Source organism: Symphodus melops (genome assembly GCF_947650265.1).
Source record: "Symphodus melops genome assembly, chromosome: 2".
Taxonomy (NCBI): domain Eukaryota; kingdom Metazoa; phylum Chordata; class Actinopteri; order Labriformes; family Labridae; genus Symphodus; species Symphodus melops.
The window spans coordinates 8607807-8627008 of NC_136692.1; the positions used below are offsets into that span (position 1 = coordinate 8607807).

At 40.7% G+C, this 19202-nt stretch overlaps 1 protein-coding gene across 1 annotated transcript in view; it reads left to right on the top strand.

The window, feature by feature from the left end:
* gstcd (glutathione S-transferase, C-terminal domain containing) overlaps positions 1 to 19202 on the top strand; it is a 49916-nt gene that overhangs the window by 19374 nt on the left and 11340 nt on the right. Inside the window, exons 6-8 of the mRNA XM_079337167.1 lie at positions 14985 to 15100; positions 15471 to 15515; positions 15906 to 16034. Coding sequence (XP_079193293.1) covers positions 14985 to 15100; positions 15471 to 15515; positions 15906 to 16034 — 290 coding nt within the window. The remainder of the gene's footprint in view (positions 1 to 14984; positions 15101 to 15470; positions 15516 to 15905; positions 16035 to 19202) is intronic.

Genomic DNA, 19202 nt, shown 5'->3' on the forward strand with positions numbered 1-19202 from the left:
GTCAAGGCCCTGTCTTTGGCACCCAAACGTTTTTGTGAGAAATCCGTGCTGAGCGGAGAGACCAGCAGGGCTGGAGTCCAGCCAGCATTTATGTATTCTTGAGTTAGCACTGCAAGGCGGAGGCTAAAAGCCGTGCGGGCTGCAACATTTTTTTACAAAGGTGGCAGGCCAAAAGATGTTGACACGGCCCCCCACAGATGCCAGTGTTGTGCCACTTACTCCCTGAATTTGACAGCTCCGACCGAGCACAGAGATCAGATTTGAAGGGGATGAGCGTGCACAGAATGGAAACATTCAGTTCAGTTTGTGAGAGCAGTTGTCAGGCTTGGTTTGCAGGATGCATAACAACAAGGAACAGCTGGACTTTGTAAACTTTATAAACCCACCTTACTGCTGTGAAGAAGTAGACGGCAGCTGTAACAACATGAGTAGATTATTTGAGTATTGGATTTATCCATTGATTGTGTGCATGATGGCATGCAATGAAAAAACAAAATGTCACCTGTGTATGTCACCTCATACCCTCATGGTTTCGTAGGGCACACAAAATAGCCTGCAGTGGTTCATAACACATCATTATAAGTTGCATGTTCCTCTTAAAGCTCAGTCTTAAATAGTGTTTTTCAGGCTCAGCAGATCAATACGAGTACATACCTTCTAGCATCAGTGATGTATATCCGTCTGAAATAACACAAGAACATATTTATTCAAGGGATGTGTGGTAACTTGTTATTTGTCTAACACATAGAATATCACTGTAAATCTATGTTTTCAGCATGAGGCCACTTGATGTTTCTTCTCATAGGATCTGTGTTGTGGCAAGAGTCCACGCTGGCTAGGAAACAGAACGTCCTCTAAGTTTAGAACCGTGCACACTGCACGTGATGATACTTGTGAATTCATCCTCAGAGCAGAATTTTGCTAAAGTACTAGTCTGTTTTTGAGAATATCTGAGTCTGGAAAGTGCAGTGAATGTCTTTTGGGATGGGGTGGAGTAATGCTTTGTCAAGGGAAACTGAAAAACATGAATTCCTAAAGAACGTATTAAGTTAACACAAATACACAAATATTGAATTATTGTACAACTCTTCTCTGGATGGAGAGTCATTGTTTTTTTTTTTTTCTATTTTGTTTTATCTTCCCCAGGACATGTTTGCCTTTTTTTTTTTTTTTTTTTTTAATTGGACAGCTGAAGAGAGAACAAAAATATTGCAGAGCCAGCGGGAGATTACATGAAGCAAAGGGTCAAGGTGAAATTCAAACCCGCTTCAAGCCAGTGTACAAAGGGCGTAAAGCGAGCGAAACACTGTATCATATTGGTCAGAATGATTCCCCTGCAGCCAACTGTTTTTTTTTGGGGGGGGGGGGGTTTGTTAGAAAAACACAACTACATCTTTTTTTGTATCTCAAGTTGATATATTAATGTTCACAGCACTTCCTAGTCTACAAACTGGGCAGAAATCTTCAGCTTTTTCTGTGCATGCAGTTTACTTGCGTGTCAGCTTGTGTGTAGCCTCGGGTCATTTCTTCTCACCTGAGCTGAGCTGTGAATGGACCGTTCAGGATCGCTGTATTCAGTCATTTGACTCCTCTCTGAGCACGCACAGTTGTTCTCTGCCCTCAGCAAAAACAACTTCAGCAGCAGGACGGATCGATTCCGAACTCGGAAAGTTTGAAAGCAGAGGAGTGTGGATGTTGTTCTGCCACGTCCACCGCGAACAGAGTGTTAAACAGCTCTCAGGAGACAGGCTGCATGTCAACATTCAGCCAACACAGAACAAATGTGACCCAAAAGGAGGGCGAGTCTGCTCAACATGTGTCCAGAAAACTTTACAGCTTGGAAATCTTGGATTGAACGACTGATAGTTCGTAGTGGGACAACATATATGTTAATAACATCAAAATAATCCGCACTTGAATGGTGGAAAAAAGTGCTGTTTGTGTGATTAAATTCAGAGGCCTGAGAGGCTTCGTTGTCATGTTGGTTAACACTTTACTACCAAATTATTCGAAAGACAGCAGGTATCACTTAAGAATCAGATGACTGCACGTTTTATTCTTCCTTGAATGACGATATGGCGCTAATGCTTCGAACATTTAAAAACAACTGAGACCCATTCATCTTTGGATTTTCATGACGGGAAGATTTAAGGCAGAGCAATAAATCAACTTAACACAACTACAACATGGCTGCCACCATTAATAAAGAGTTTAAAAAGCAAAACTTGTGTTTAGGCATTTCTTTGTTCTGCGTTGGAGCTTCTCTAGATAAGAGCGACAAGGCCGTACATATAGTGTATGGCGAGTGTTTTATATGCTCACGACTCACTCCTGAACGTGTTGATATGTTCACTAGCCTACAAAAGAGAAGCATGAAGTGTATGATGAAGAGGCTCAGATGGTTGTATGTCACTTTTATACAGAACTCTAAGTTGATTTTAAACAGGACTTTGATTCGGTCAGCCTTGTTAGTCTAAAACAGCAGTATATAGCACCTGTTTGGCATTGTTTTGTTAACTGTGTTGCTATAAGGACAGTCCTTTGTTTTAAAGAGCGACAGCCTCAATGTTTTATTCCATCAAACAGTTTGTATGTCATAAAATTATACTTCAGTTGATAATTGTGCCGCTATAATGGTTTCAATAAAACATAAACTGAGCAAAGGGCGTGCATTTTGTAGCACATTAATTATTCATGATTAATCATTAGCCGTTAAGTTGTTCAACTATCGGTTTAGAAAATTAACTGAAATCTGCAACCTTAAGGATTTACTGAACTCTCAAGACCAAATTACAATGTCTCTTTAAAGGATGTATAACCGTCTTTAGTCTAAGGCTCATCATACGAGACCATGAGAACTGGAAAAGAGAAAGTGCTGCTTGTATTATTGGATTACACAAAAGAATGGTTTGATTTGTGTTGATCACGAATCAATCTGCGCTTGTATGAAGTTTCCAAAGTTGAAAGTGTTTCTTTGAAGTTATTTTCGCTGCTGGCATATACACAAAAAATTAAAAAAAATAAAAGCTGATTTTAATTAAACTCAAGTGGGGGGAAAAAATCCTTTCATTGAAGAAGCTGTGAGCAGCAGTTATGATGCCAAACCAATTTTCTTTCATTGGCCAAGTCAATTTACTGACCAACTATTTTCATACCAGCATGAGTTCCTGTTGTGTTGGGGGTGACGCTCTGTACACATGTGAATAAGTGACACCTCACCTTGGTTGTTTGCCCATTTTGAACCAAAAACAGTTGAGACAAATGAGCTACATGCTGTGACCTGTGAGAGGGACAGCGGGAGCTTCATAATTATGCAGCTCTCACGCCTACAGCGACGTCTGCTCGTGTTTTGACAGACATTCCAAACCTGTTGAAGGATGCTCAGTGAGACGTCTCTCCCCTCCTCTGTTTGTCTTCATTACCTCTCATTTTTCTTGTCATCGCTGTCTTACGCAAACACATTGAAAAACTTTCAGTGGTTGCTCGTGAGAAGGAAAACTTTCTTCTTCTTTTTTCGGACAACTTGTCAACTGCCGGAGCCTTTTAGTATTGTGGAAGGTTGTTTGTTTTTTTTTCACTTAAAGCCGACTCAACAAGATTATACACTCAACAAAAATATAAACGCAACACTTTTGTTTTTGCTCCCATTTGTCATGAGATGGACTCAAAGATCTAAAATTCATTCCAGATACACAATATTACCATTTCTCTCAAACATTGTTCATAAATCTGTCTAAATGTGTGATAGTGAGCACTTTTGCTTTGCTGAGACAATCCATCCCACCTCACAGGTGTGCCACATCAAGATGCTCATCAGACACCATGATTAGTGCACAGGTGTACCTTATACTGCCCACAATAAAAGGCCACTCTGAAATGTGCAGTTTTGTCTCACAGCAAAATGCCACAGATGGCGCAAGCATTGAGGGAGCGTGCAATTGGCATGCTGACAGCAGGAATGTCAACCAGATCTGTTGCTCGGGCATTGAATGTTCATTTCTCCACCATAAGCCGTCTCCAAAGGCGTTTCAGAGAATATGGCAGTACATCCAACCGGCCTCACAACCGCAGACCACGTGTAACCACACCAGCCCAGGACCTCCACATCCAGCAGGTTCACCTCCAAGATCGTCTGAGACCAGCTACTCAGACAGCTGCTGAAACAATTGGTTTGCATAACCAAAGAATTTCTGCACAAACTGTCAGAAACCGTCTCAGGGAAGCTCAACTGCATGCTCGTCGTCCTCATCGGGGTCTTAACCTGACTCCAGATCGTCGCCGTAACAGACTTGAGTGGGCAAATGCTCACATTCGATGGCGTCTGGCACGTTGGAGAGGTGTTCTCTTCACGGATGAATCTCGGTTTACATTGTTCAGGGCAGATGGCAGACAGCGTGTGTGGCGTCGTGTGGGTGAGCGCTTTGCTGATGTCAATGTTGTGGATCGAGTGGCCCATGGTGGTGGTGGGGTTATGGTATGGGCAGGCATCTGTTATGGACGAAGAACACAGGTGCATTTTATTGATGGCATTTTGAATGCACAGAGATACCGTGATGAGATCCTGAGGCCCATTGTTGTGCCATACATCCATGAACATCACCTCATGTTTCAGCAAGATAATGCACGGCCCCATGTTGCAAGGATCTGTACACAATTCTTGGAAGCTGAAAATGTCCCAGTTCTTGCATGGCCAGCATACTCACCGGACATGTCACCCATTGAGCATGTTTGGGATGTGCTTGACCGGCGTATACGACAGCGCGTACCAGTTCCCACTAATATCCAGCAACTTCGCACAGCCATTGAAGAGGAGTGGACCAACATTCCACAGGCCACAATTGACAATCTGATAAACTCTATGCGAAGAAGATGTGTTGCACTGCATGAGGCAAATGGTGGTCACACCAGATACTGACTGGTTCTGAGTCCCCAGACCCTCAATAAAGCAAAAACTGCACATTTCAGGGTGGCCTTTTATTGTGGACAGTCTAAGGTACACCTATGCACTAATCATGGTGTCTGATGAGCATCTTGATGTGGCACACCTGTGAGGTGGGATGGATTGTCTCAGCAAAGCAAAAGTGCTCACTATCACACATTTAGACAGATTTATGAACAATGTTTGAGAGAAATGGTAATATTGTGTATCTGGAATGAATTTTAGATCTTTGAGTCCATCTCATGACAAATGGGAGCAAAAACAAAAGTGTTGCGTTTATATTTTTGTTGAGTATATGTTACTGCTCAGCGTTTGCCCTCCAACCTTTTCTAATGCCTCCAACACGATGGCGGTCATGCTGTGTTGTGCTGCAGCCTTCAGGACTGTTCCTCCCCTAATAGAAAGAGGGCTAATTTTAGTTTTCCCTCCTGGTACTAATTACTGTCAACACTCTGCAAAGATGTGCCAAAGTTCATTTCCTCATGTTTTGCTCCAGAGAGTTCAATACTATCGGACATATGGTTTAATGCAAGCTTTGTCTGCATCACGACATACGCTTCATAGTGCCAATGAGCCTTTTCAAATTTCAATTTAAAGGATGAGCCATCGCAAGTTCCCAACAGCAGTCCATGCCAGCGTAAAGCTAAAGGCCTGCCAGCGAAATATTGTGGCCATTCAAGAAGACGTGGATTACTGCCAGACTCTTTTCACACAGAAATGTGAAAGAGGTCTTAAACTCTAAAGATTTGATGAATCCTTCTATGTCCCTATATTGTCACAGAAAACAAATCCATTGATGAACAGATACCCACATTTGTTTGAAAATTGGCTTTATGTGTCTATTTTAAAGCCCACAAAAAGAAGATTATTGGCATATACGCAACGTCTTTTTTTTTTTTTTTTTTTTTTTTTTTATATACAGTATCGTGGAGCCCAACTAGCACCTATTGCATTAATGAGCGTAAAGTCATACAGTCTTACAGACGAGATGTAAAGAGATGCAATATCTCATCATCACAGAAAGGATGTGTTTTGATCCTAGTCCCAGGCCTCCTTGCGCATATGCTATTGTACTATTAGTTAGTATGCAATAACAACCCCTTACTCGTAATAAGGGAACAGTGATAACTGTGAAATTGGTTTCCTGATAATAATTACATTTTCATCATCAAAGCAATTTGAAAGTGTTTGATCGACACGTTGTGGGGGGAAAAAAAATGAAAAAAGCCTGAAATCAAAGAACGACAAAGATGAAAGAATTTCCACTTTAATTTCCACAAATCAACAGTTGACCAATCAGACGGCGTCTCAAATGGATGGGCCATTTTGAAAATCAGATTCAGTTTGAAATCGTATTCGGTTAGATTAGAGTTGTCGGTTAAGTTTAACACCAAGATTAGCCGGTGTGATGACTGAGGATGGAGAACACAGAAGAGCTCGTGAACAAAAAGAAAAGGGATTTCTTCCAAATGGAAATGGACATTACATCTCATATTGTCTTTGAACTATTGGACAGTCATAGACAACACTGCATGTTTATCTTATGTCAGGTAAGCTTACAGTTAACCCATAAAGCTTTAGTGAAGTAGGTACAGACCAAGTTTTGTCAGACTCTTATATTGAGTGTGTTTGCTTTCAATGTGAAACCGTCAAGTAAAATGTGAGGATGTTAAGAGGTTTTTTTTTTTTCCCCTTTTAAGCTATATGTAAGCTGGACCAAAATGTCAGTTATCCATTTTGCTCTTTATTCTGAGTTGCAGGCACGTTGTTGATTGGTGGTTTGGAGCACTCTTTATTTGAGTTGGTCCGTTTTCCCTGGCAGAACCCTTGGTTGCACTTCACAGCACTTAGAGAAACAGCTCTCTTATAAAGAAATACAGCGTGCTCGCTCTCACCCTGCAGTTTAACGCGCTCCTTGACTGTGTTAACTCGCCTTCCCTCAGCGCACCGTGCTTTCACATACCAGGACCAGTTATGGTTTAGTCAATGTATGAATTCAATACTTGATTCAGCAGTTGTAAAGACGCTGCGCTGCTGCAGTACTTAGGTTTTAACGGGCTTACTTTTATGCGAGTTTGCTTTGATTTGAACTTTTCCCGTCATGCTGACAGCTCCCACACCACCACTGCGCTTTTACACTGTGTTTTTAACACACACACACACACACACACACACACACACACACACACACACACACACACACACACACACACACACACACACACACACGATATTGAAGACAGCCAACCTGCTCCTCTGTGAACTGACACACTCATACATGCATGAGAGCCTCAAACAGATACTGATCCATCACCCCGTCCTGTTTCTATTTCACCTCCTCCAACTCTTAAAACACACATAAAATGTGCCCGCATGTTTGTAATTGCTTGGATACAGCCTTGGATTCTTCTTCATACCATTCACTCTTAAGTTGACTTGAACATTTATGAGACTGAATGTCAAGATTTACGCTCTGAAGAGGTCCTAAGATACCTGTTTGATTGTGAAGCACTTTGTGACGTCTGCTTTTGGAAAGTGCAGAATAAATAAACTTTACTGCCTGAAACATGCAAGTTTTACCCCGGTCCTTTTCTGATTGACTCATCAATTTGATCTTTTGCACCTTTGCTTTGAACACACACACATACACACCCACAGGCACACACACACACACACCTGAACAAAAGGATACTTAAAAGGGAAAATGTATAAAACTATCATCAAGGTTGCAAACATTCTTTTTTTCCCCATTAAGGAGACGTGTGGAGCATCTATTCACCCAGATCGACTTCACATTCTTGAAGTATCTAACATATTTTGCATCCCACTGTCTATATATGTTTGACTTTAACCGACTCACAACTCAGTGGACAGGAGGAAATCGTTCTGGTTTCTTCATTTGAGGACTTGAGAGGAGATAAATGTCAGAACTTAAAGTTGTAACAAAAACAATTGTGACACATTGAAACGCGACAGAGGCAAAGAAAGTTTGCAACAGAGCGCAAATACTAGATTTAATCTTGCGATTATCGAGGTAAGTAGCCAATCACAGCATAAGATTTTTATTTGGCACTCGAGGTGGCCAGTCAGATTTCAAGAGGGGTCCAGGCTGCACATTCAGACACGCCCCTCGCTCCCCCTTTCATAATGGCATGACCCACATCGTGAGACGCATTACCCTAACAGGATCATTGAAAGCAGAATACATTTTGGATAAAGGCTCATTGAAAACACTGAATCATCAACATTCCTATTATTTTAAACGTGTTAACATTAAGCTTAATGTAATTCAGCAGCTCTGTGATATAAACAATAACGACCTTTTTCACACTGTTTCATCAGACTTTAAAGAGTGCCTCTGCTGAATCATCTTTTAAAGAGGATCCGTTTACACGACGTGCAGTGACACCATATTTCTCGCTGGTCGACAGACGACACCGTCTGGGATTTCTGCCGTAAACGCGTCTGGAGAATTTCCACCTGAAGGAATCCATTTCCTCTTCGACAGTACAGCATGTAAAATGAGCTGGCGGCTGACGTATGTAGGGAAGTGGACACTTAGAGCAGAGTGACTCGATGCGCACAACGTTATGGAACATGTTCACTCAAAGGTGTCAACAAATACAATTTAAAATCGCTGCTCTTTCATGTAAACCTCTTCGAAAGACGAGCCAAGTGGTTTGCTTTATTTTTTTCGATGAGATTCAACCCAATATGAAGTTGTGACTTTCAAACCAATGCTCCAAATCTGAATCTGTGAGCAGCCCTCCCTGCGTTTGCTCTTTACACCAGCATGTCCTCTGAGAGATGTTAGCTGTCAGATCCTGCAGAGTCCAAACAGAGGGCCCCCTGTGCCACAGCGCTGTGTTTACATTCTAATCTGTGTGATGGAGCTGCGTGATAAGGCCCCGGGCACTTCTGCAGCATCAGGGGAAAGAGGAGGAGATCAGGGCTCACTGCCAGCTGCAGAGGTACTCATAGGCACGTTTTTTTATTTGTTTTTTTTTTTTAAAGCAGAGGACACACGCTAATGGATCCTCTGTCTCCCATCCACGACTCAGCCATTGCATGTTTTCCCCTCAGTGAGCATTTGGAAATGTCAAAGTAGACTCAACCTGCCGGAAAAACAGAAAACTCTTACTGGTTCTGTCGTCTGTGGCTTTGAGCCAGCAGTTATCTGGGTGAGGGGATGTCTTTCCCCCCTGTACATCAACAAAACCAACAACAGTATAATCTGTTCGCATCAGTCTGTCAAAGGAGGTTGAACAAAATGGTGTCTAAGGGGAGAGCACCTGAGCCGAGAGAACACACAAAAAGTGCACGTTAGCTGCATCTCACTGTTTGTTCCTATCGAGGTCTCTAAAGAATCCAAAATAAATCCTTCTTATCCACTGCAATACATCAAGACTTTTGCAATGAGTTTATTGTGAATGCTCCGATTTGTGCTAACAATGTAATGAATTCTAACGCCCTACAGTGGGTGAGCCCCTTGAAATAAAAGCCAACAGATTTTTTTTTTTAACGGCAGAATTTACACATAGGAGTGATATTTGAAATTACAATGGGGAAACTTTCTTTTTTAAGATGAGATAATCCTGAAATGTACAGTGTTACAGCAGCAAAACAGGGTAGCAGAGGAAAAGCGCAATGCAAAATTAAATAATATAAAAATGTTAAAAAAATATATATATATACAGTATATATATATATATGCATCAAGAAATGGTTAAAGAGAGCCAGTAACTTCAAGATGTAAGTCTGTATCGATTGTATGAGTTCATGCAGACTGTATTTTTTAGCTTACCTATTTGGGAAAAGAAATTCTCTCAAATCCATAACATTGTCTGTGTAGGAGCCATAAATGAGGTGATGGGGCTGTCACTCACGACTGGGTGGTGACGTGCAGGGTTCGAGGTCACGTGTTCACGGGCGGAGTTTTTATAAGGCTCACCTCCTTTTTTTGTGAATTGGAAAAGTTGTAGTAGAGAGAGGGGGGCCGGGGGTTGACCGTTCGCTTGATTCATTCAGCACCGGAATACAGCCATAAACGTGTACACTGATCTGTATGTGAACCAACGACACTCTTTTAATTAAATGCCACAAAACGCATTTGGTTGAAGTCTGTGCTTCTGTGATAGCCGAGCAGCGCGTCATACAAATAAACCGAACCCAGGGTTTTCCTCCCCAGCGACAATAGGGCTTGGAGTCGCTACAGTCTGTCTTTGAGCTTCTCGAAGAGGAAGAAAGGTTGAAACTCTCTTCCTGCGGGACGATTTCCATTGCAATCAGCAAAGTCCACAATATGCAGTTTCTGTGCAGCAGCTGTGTAGCTCTTAATGGTGCCATTTGTTATCACCATTTGGAGTTTCCAAATGTCCCTTGGATGAGAAGGACAGGTCGCATGCAGCGGGGTTGTGGTGACAGCTGCACTTGGAGTCATGACGCTGCTTGTCTCAGCATTTTAAAGTCGTGTATTGGTCTCAACGTTAAATTGGCTGCACCTTACTTTTTTTAGTTGTGACAACACGTATTAAAAGGGCATCTGAAGAGAGGTGTTCTCACTCGCTGCTTGCTCAGCTTGCTTCGAACAAAAGAAACAGACGCTGCTCCATTACAAATCAATCACGCACGATTTTCAAGAATAGTTAAAATTGCATTGAAAGAAAGGATGGAAAAGAACCAAAAAGTCTTCATTGTTTGTGGTTTCATTGATTCTACTTGCTATTGGATGCAAGACAAGCTTTTAGTGTTCCACTGTATTTGTCTGTCTAACATACACAGAGGTATAAGATGTGAAAGGACTTTCACATCTTGTAGTGTCAGATTTACAGCCTACCTTTGCTCAGTGTTCACTCCACCAGAGGTAATTTATGCAGGAGTATTTGCACTTGTATATTTACTGTACTTGAAGCTCAAACAGAGCCTAACAGCCTCAGTACATATTGAGACTGGTGTATGACAATGCCAGAAGTGTCCACCTGCTAGCTGCCTCTTTGCGCATCATCAGGGCTCGGCTAGATGACAGTTTGAGGTGGGGTTTTTTTTTGTTGTTGTTGTTGTTGTACTTGTGACGACTGCCTTTGTTTGTCAAGTGTCTGGAAGACAGTTGCGCTAGTTTAGATGCATGAGAGAGAAAAAAAATGGAGTGAGAAAAAAAGACAATCCTGTTGCAGATAAACCTCTCTCCTTCAAAATGTCTGTGAATGATTTTTTTTTTCTCTGAGTTCATACCTGTATAAAACTACTGAAACTCCAGGGTCAGACTGTTCTGTTCCGTTTTTAGTGACTAATGCTTCATTCTAATGCCGGGGGTTGTTTGTCGAATTTCAGTTTGAAGGTAGGTGTTGAAATGGTTTATTCTTTAGTTGGCAAATTTGGCATGTTGTTGTCAAGAAAGACTCATTGACTCATTGAATGGGAAGACGAGCCTTCAATAAGAAGGCAGGGACTCATTGATAACTACGCTACACGCTGTAGTACCTAATCCTTGATGATTAATAACACTGTCTACATCTTTTATTTTACTGCACATTAGACAGTCAGCATCTGGGACAGAGCTTCCTGCTGAGGATAACACCCGCGTATCTCTTTCAGGATACTTCTCCTGTCGTACTTATAACACTCCTTGTTTTAAGCAATGGAGCAGCAGTAGCTCAGTCTGTACGGACTTGTGTTCAGAACTGCAGGGTTGTCGGTTCAAATCCCAGTGCCGACCGACTTTGAAACGGGCCTGGTAGCTGGTGAGATGCCGAACCCCCCCCCGTCAGATTCTCTGTTCAATCAAAATGAAATGAATCCTCACAAACAGTTATGCAAATATAAACTACCAGTTGTCTCTTTCACTGAGGTATTGACTAGTATTTCTCAGGTCTCCACTTCCTGCTCGACAATTAAAGTGGATTTTTTTTTCCCCGCAGGAATATCTTCAGGTGGCTTTTTACTTTACATCTTTTGGCATTTATACCTGGTGCATGCGTTCTTACTGATGTTCAGCTAAAGTAGAATGACTGTGACTCAATAGCAGCGACCCAGGGCGTGAACTCTGGGACCTCTCTTCCCTGAAACAACATTATCAAATGAAATGAAAAGCTCGCAAAGTACAGCTCTTCTGCTGCTGCCGCCCACTCACTCAGTACTATAACATATGGGTTCGACCTCAAGCTGAGTGATGACCTTTCACCAAATGTCTTGGTTCGAGCAGAAGTCATCAATGAAAGTCAATCATACACACATTCTTTCACTTCAAATCCACTTTTTAAAACACAAAAAACTGAGAGAGTAACTTAGAATTGTTTTGTTCTTTAACTTGGAGACTTTTAGTGTGGCCTGAAGCTTATATCAGCTTGATATCAAATACATTAGAGTGAATGTCTGATATGTAAAAAAAAAAAAAAAAAAAACACCATAAAACTCTTTTCCCAGATGAGGCTTTTAGACAAAACTTTAACTGCCTAAATCAGCTATAATCAGTGTTTGCGTTAACAACGGGACTACATGATGACTTCAATGTGAAGATCTTCACTTATGGTTAAGTGAGAGTCTACACACAGCTTAGGAATGAATTTGAATCCCAATAGCTGTATGAGTTGTTATGAGCTCTTAGTTTGAGTATAAAGACTTGCTGTTTTGCTGTCTATTCAAACGTGCTGCCGCGCTCTCAAGCAAACGTAAGTAATTGGTTTCTGCTCAATCCAAGAGCTACCAATACGAATGCTTAAAAAGAAATCCAAGGGGCGTTGAAACTTCGAATTATGCTTTAAATAAAATGAAGCTAAGTAGTGTGACATTAGTTAGATGGCTGTTTAGGTTGCTGGGCGTCGGCGCGGTAACGGGAGGAGACAGCTGGAGATCCACAGATCAAATGGGGAGCTTAACAAAAAAAAAAGACAAAGTCCTTCATTCTGTAGGATGGGTCCTTGGAAGGACGCTATCCCTGAACTAAAACAGAACTTAAGTGTCTCCATATTGTATGTATTTAATGGAAATGGCCAAGTTTTCAAGCTAACAAAGTTTGTTAGCCTATAAGATGTTGCTGTTGTCTGTTTGAAGCTCCTTTCCGCTGCCTCTGGACTGCACTGTTATTGCTATTCTTGTATTCCAAACTAAGCCAAGTATTAGACCCCCTTTCTATTCCTGCCCTGTTGTCTTTCATCGCGCTCTGTAATGCAATCTGCAATTAAAATCTAAATGTGTTCTGCTGCGTCAAACGGCCTCTTTTACCAAAGCCCCTCTGGAGTCGTGGATACATAGAAGAGCCTGCACCCAAGTGAATAACTCTTCCAAATGAAGCTCAGACCTAATTACGTTCCTGCTGTTTCTCGGTATTTAAATTCTTTCCTCGCCTCTGTTATTGTGTTCTCCCCACTACTGGATCTGCTCTACAACCTATGACGAGTCCCATTCATTCTGCTCCCCTGTCGTCACATACAAAAGCGGCATGAACAGGAAAGGCAGGAATAATGTTTTAACGATATTCCATTTGTGTGCGCACCATTGTGTGACTCTTGAGGTAAATGAGACTCAAATCACCGCTGGATTTATGGAGCAGAGACCACAGTGACACGGTGCGTCGACGGCTCGCCGCAGACGGAAGAGGCTGCAGACTGAGATGTGCTTTGAGTTAATGGAGCCCACACTGCTCGCTCAGCAGCACAAAGTTCTGAGGTAGACGAGGAGGACTCTTGAATTTGGCTCGTCGCTTGCTTTTGATGATAATGAAGGGTGGTTTGCGCTCCCTTGTTGGCAATTAGCTGGAAACATGCTGGCGATAGAGTGGAGGTCTTTCATGTGTGATCTACAGTGTCACAATTACCTCAAACAGCTGCTTGTAAATCAGAAGTTTAGCCAGTGGAGTGACAGGGACGGAAAGTAAGACATGAGGACAATAGATTATTGTGATTTTTTTTTTTTTTTTGGTTTTTTTTTGTACACCAGTATTTTAACCTTTTTTAGGTTTTAAATTTTGATTATTTGCTTCATTTCGGTTAGTAAAGCACTGTTTGTAACCATAGGGCTTCATAAATAAAGTTTTCTTTACTTGCTATTTAATATAACAAGTAAATATTGGATACAATTCTTTAATTCCTAATTCCTCTATACAAAGATGAAACAAATGAAGCAGCCCAAGCAGAGAGAAAAAGAAGCATGAGACTAAACATGACGACGTACAGATAATATATGAAACTGTCTGTGTAGAATTATAGAAATCCAATATTCACCACTGAATCAGTAATCTATTTCCATTTGACTGCTGAGTTTTTGATTTATTATTGATTTAGTCATTTCAGACTCAGAACCTGTTGAAGCCGGTTGCTCAGTCTGCTTCCTCCACTAATGTAGAGAAAATGTCAAACGACCCCCCCCCCAATCTTCACATCATTTCTCTTGTTTTTCAATCATCTCTCAAACCACAACATAGACCTCCACACAAACTCTTTCCTACATGGATATTTACACCCACACACCCACACTTTTAACTCGCATCGAAGACTGATCCAACAAATCTTCTTTCTCTCTTTCTTTGACCGCTGCCTAGATTGATCTGATTTTTTTTTGTTGAATTATTCTTTTCTCAAACACTCAATTTTCATTTCAATGTTCTGTCATCGTTATGAACTCAGTTTGTTTTCACACAAAAAAAATCTCCATGATGACAGGAATCCTGTTTTGGAAAAAGTCAGCAAACACACATCCTGTAAATCACTCATTTACTGCTGAGTTGTAAAAAAAAATCACTAGATATGATGCACAAAGACTCACAACACTGTGGCTCTCAAACATATACTGACTGTATGTTGTAATTGCATTGAAGAACATTTTGGGCCCAATCTTTTTATCTTATCTAGGAATCCTATTTTCCTATCATTCAACCTCCTTTTTTTCTTTTCGTTGAGCCAAGTCAAATCCCTCCTTTCACTGACGAGCTCTCTGTGTTTGACATCTCTTCTTCTTTTTGGGAGCATAATTCCTGTAAAAACCTATTGCTTAGTTTCTGCTTCATTCTGTAATGTAACCCACACTTGTGCTTTTTTTTTTTTCTATGCAGGGAAAATGTCAAACATCCGTGCTGTCAGAAAGAGGCAACAGCTGAATAACTTGGTCGCCATGGTTACAGAGCTAGCCAGGCCGGGCTCCACCATTGTGGACTTCTGCAGTGGAACGGTGTGTGTGTGTGTGTGTGTGTGTGTGTGTGTGTGTTCATCCATCAGTCCAGCTATTCATGTGTATGTATCACTGTGCCTGACCAGGCCTACATCAGACTGCTGATACATTAGCAAGCAGCTGGAGAACAGTTTGTTTTTTTCTTTCCTCTTTTAAACGTTGTTGTTGGTTGGTGTACACAGGCAGACTGGTAATTACACTCATGTAAATGCACACTCAGAGCGGTAGAGCTGCATGGCTGAAAGGTCAGATCATGGTTGGAAAGGGCAGCGCTAATCATCGCTCTATTGATGTCCTCTTTGATGCATGCTGTCTTCTTATTGTGCATTCTCATTTTGTTCTCTCTCTTTCTCTTCATGCTGCCTTTCAGGGACATGTAGGAATCGTTCTGGCTCACACACTTCCAGACTGCCAGGTAACCTGTGTTTGTGCAGCAGGTGGCTGATTACAATTAAACTTTGCGGACCTGTTTTTGACCAATTTGGTAACTTTTCACTTGCAGTTCTTAAGAGCAAGCAATTTGAATCATCAACAGATGATGATTCATTGATTATGTTGAAGCTTTACAGGAAATGCATCACTCAAATCCTTGTATTTTTTTAAAAACATCATTTGTTTGTCCTGGTTTTTTTTGTCACACTACACTGTTGTAAACTAGAAGGCCTCCTGTATCCTAATATTACCTACATTCTTACTACAGGTTGTGTTTTTTTGAGAGCTTTTATTGTCATTGTGGCTCCATTGAGGCCATTTTAAATCAGAAGGACTCGCATGTAAGCTGTGTGTGTATCTCTGTGTGCTCAAGGTCCTCCTCATCGAAAACAAAGAGGAGTCTCTGGTCAGGGCTCAGAGTAGAAGTGCTGAGCTCGGTCTGCGAAACATCGGCTTCATTCAGGCCAATCTGGACTACTTCACTGGACCCTTTCATATCGGGGTGAGTCAACCGTCAACCAGAGTTGTTTACAATCCTGAAATGTTAACATTACAGAGAATCAGACAGCTGGTGTTTCCACATAATGGTCATCAATGTGAGCCACAAAGGAAATGAGATAATTGTGGTTACTCTACCAAACATACAAAAATATACAAATAAATATATTGGAGCGATGTGGGCTCTGTTAAACGTCCTGATAGCAGGACTTCTTTGACTTCTAAGCTTGTTTAAACGAACAATATCTAAATATTATAATGGAAAAAAAGTATTTTATCAATACTTTTAAGTCTTGAGTCTTCATTTACTGTTTCTCCTTCAATCAGTCACTACATTTTCCAGGAACTGTTTTAAAGTTATTTCAGAATAAAATCCATTTGATCAAAATGAGAAAATAAAACTACAATGGTCCTTAAGCAGTAAAAAAGGGAAACTGAAAACATCACCAATAAAAGTTTTATTCGACGATCTCTTTATTGAAGTTTAAATGCAATAAATGTATATTTGCTTTTTCTTTTAAATTGTCTTTATGGCATGTTTCCTTGATTGGAGGACAGCTGTAGAGAGACAGGAAATGTTGGAATGAGAGCGTTGGCAATGACATGCAGCGAAGGCGGGTCGAGGTCGGATTCGAACCCACCGCTGCTGCAATGAGGACTGTATCCTCTGAACATTGGGCATAAATACTTTCAAAAGAGCAGCTATTTTTAGTATTAAGACAGTTGCAAGTGGCCTTATTCTGATCATTTAATTTCCAGATGGAACACTACCATTTCTGTATTGAACATTAAAATGATAATTACATATCAATGAATCAATAACATATGTAAAAACTTTTGGTTTACAATGCACAAAAAATATTACTCGTCAGCCTGCCACAATCACAGCTTCACTGCACTGTGTCAACGTCATATTTCCTCCTCTTAGTATTCAAATAGTTCACAGAGTTTCACTGAAGTTCCCTCATCTTTTCTGGAAGCTGTAAATGCCAAGGTGCATTAACGACTGTCTGTGCCGCAAACGTGACTTTTAAATTTCCTGAAGTGGAGCTTTTGATCAGGTAGCTTTTTGAGCCCCTCAACATTTTGAGTCGAGTAGTTTTCCGTTCTTTGAATATTGGTTAGCAAAGAGGCAGGTTCATCATGAATCTGAAGTGCAAAGGCTTGGGTTAGAGCGTCTCCTCAATGAGAGCTATTCCACAATAGCTATCTTTGTTTCTTTCTTTTCTACTTTTCTAAAAAAGACTTCAGCTTGAAGAGATGTTTGACTTGTTTTCAGAAATATTCACAAGTACAATCACAAGAGTTTTTCTCAAAGTATTTTCTTCAAGGCTTAGGAGTCATCTTTGAAAGGAAATTGTAATCAACTTTACCAGCCATTTCCAGTTTTATTCAGGCTTTTACTTCTTTAGACATCGCAACTTTTTTTCTTTTTTTTTTACGCCAGCATCTCTGCCAAAGCTGCAGTTCTGCTCGACTGTGTGTGTAAGGCTTTAACATCCTGGCTTTAAACGTCTATCCTTAATAAAATCAAATTTAGCATTGCAAAGCACTCACCACCTGTTAGTGGAAACATTTGCTAGTCCTAGAACGCCCACCTTCATCTGCAGAGCTCTTGACTTCTTGAGCTGATAATTACTATCAATCTAGAGCAAAAAGAGCTTCAAACGTGGTTTACGATGTGCTGTGAATCTGTCTGTGCCACACAAAAACAAGTGCTTTAGATTGGAAAAAAATGTTTTGTCTCACCTGATTTGTCTTTTCCAATGTATCACAGGCAGAAATGACACGTAACAGGACGAACAGTAAGATAAGTTTACAAACAATAGGCACAATAAGTGTGTTAAGAACTACATGAATGGGCGCAGCACAGCTTCCAAAAGAATGTACAGATATCAATGGTGTCACATGACATGAGTTATTCTGCTGCAGCAATTGGATACATTTACCATAACAACAAATCTCAGTTAGTGTAACTTGTCACAGATAAAAGATGAGAAATAACTACCTATATGTTATTATTCTTGTATGTATGTATAAAGTTATGTATTTAATCATTTGGGGACAATTCTTGGTGAGAAAACTGAGCGTCATGTTGAAATATGTGAGATTAAGGTAGCAGTGATTTGGTAGAAAATCAATAAAAAAAGTAGAAATCAGTCGTTAGGTTAACTGTCCTTAATTCAGGGAATCAAAAAAAAAAAATGTACGTCACATTTTGTCTATTTTAACTTATAAAGAGTCTGTGAGTTCCCGTTTCCAAACGTGCGCTCTTTTTCATCATCATCATCATCATCATCATCATCATCATCATCACTACTCGTGTTCTTTGTTACACGTGTCTTAGGTCACTCATGTTGGGGGGATCTCTCTTTCTTATGTGTCATAGCCCAGTTTCAGAAACAGTTCTCTGTTCTAGTAGCCTCACTTCAAGTCTCTCTGGGACTTATAGGAATATATTTATATGTACCTGCTCCTGCTGTAATTAGCTGTGGCTATTGTTCCAGCATCGTCACTCCACTGAGACCTGTTCCACTTGGAGAGAAAACAAACAACACAGAGGATCCTCTTCTACATAATGTGGATGTTTTTGTGTGTGTGTGAGTAGCCCATTCAGAGCACATGGATTTTTCCTCACACGGCACACTCGCTGTATGTTAAGCTTGAAGTATGAAACGGGTGCTAAAGTTTGTCTTTCTATGTACTGTTGAACATTCGCCCCCCTAACATGCATGCTGATTTTGACCTGCTTATATATAATGCATGTATCCATTTTTAGTCATTAAATCAGGTTAATTAAGTTGAGTTTGAGTTGCCTCTATTCTTAGTCAGTGTCTGCTCTTCCTGTCTGCACATGTCCAGGATTTCAGATGAGTATCAGGACTTCACACACTATTTAGTCTGTATTCTTCCTCCTGTCAGATAACATCGAGTAAACACACCTCAAAGGCAGAATAAGTTGTTGACCTTGAAGTTGATGAGAATTGTATTGGATTTGCGTTATTGGTTGTGCTTACAGGCCTGATTGATTCTCTTACATGGCTTCTCCACGTTTGCGTGAAGAAAAAAACAGGACGCCTAATGATGTTTGAAGCCTTTTGTAGAAATGGTTATTGATCAAATGCGTTAAGGATTTATCAGCTGCAATTCCAATTCTCTGTCTCCAGGATTT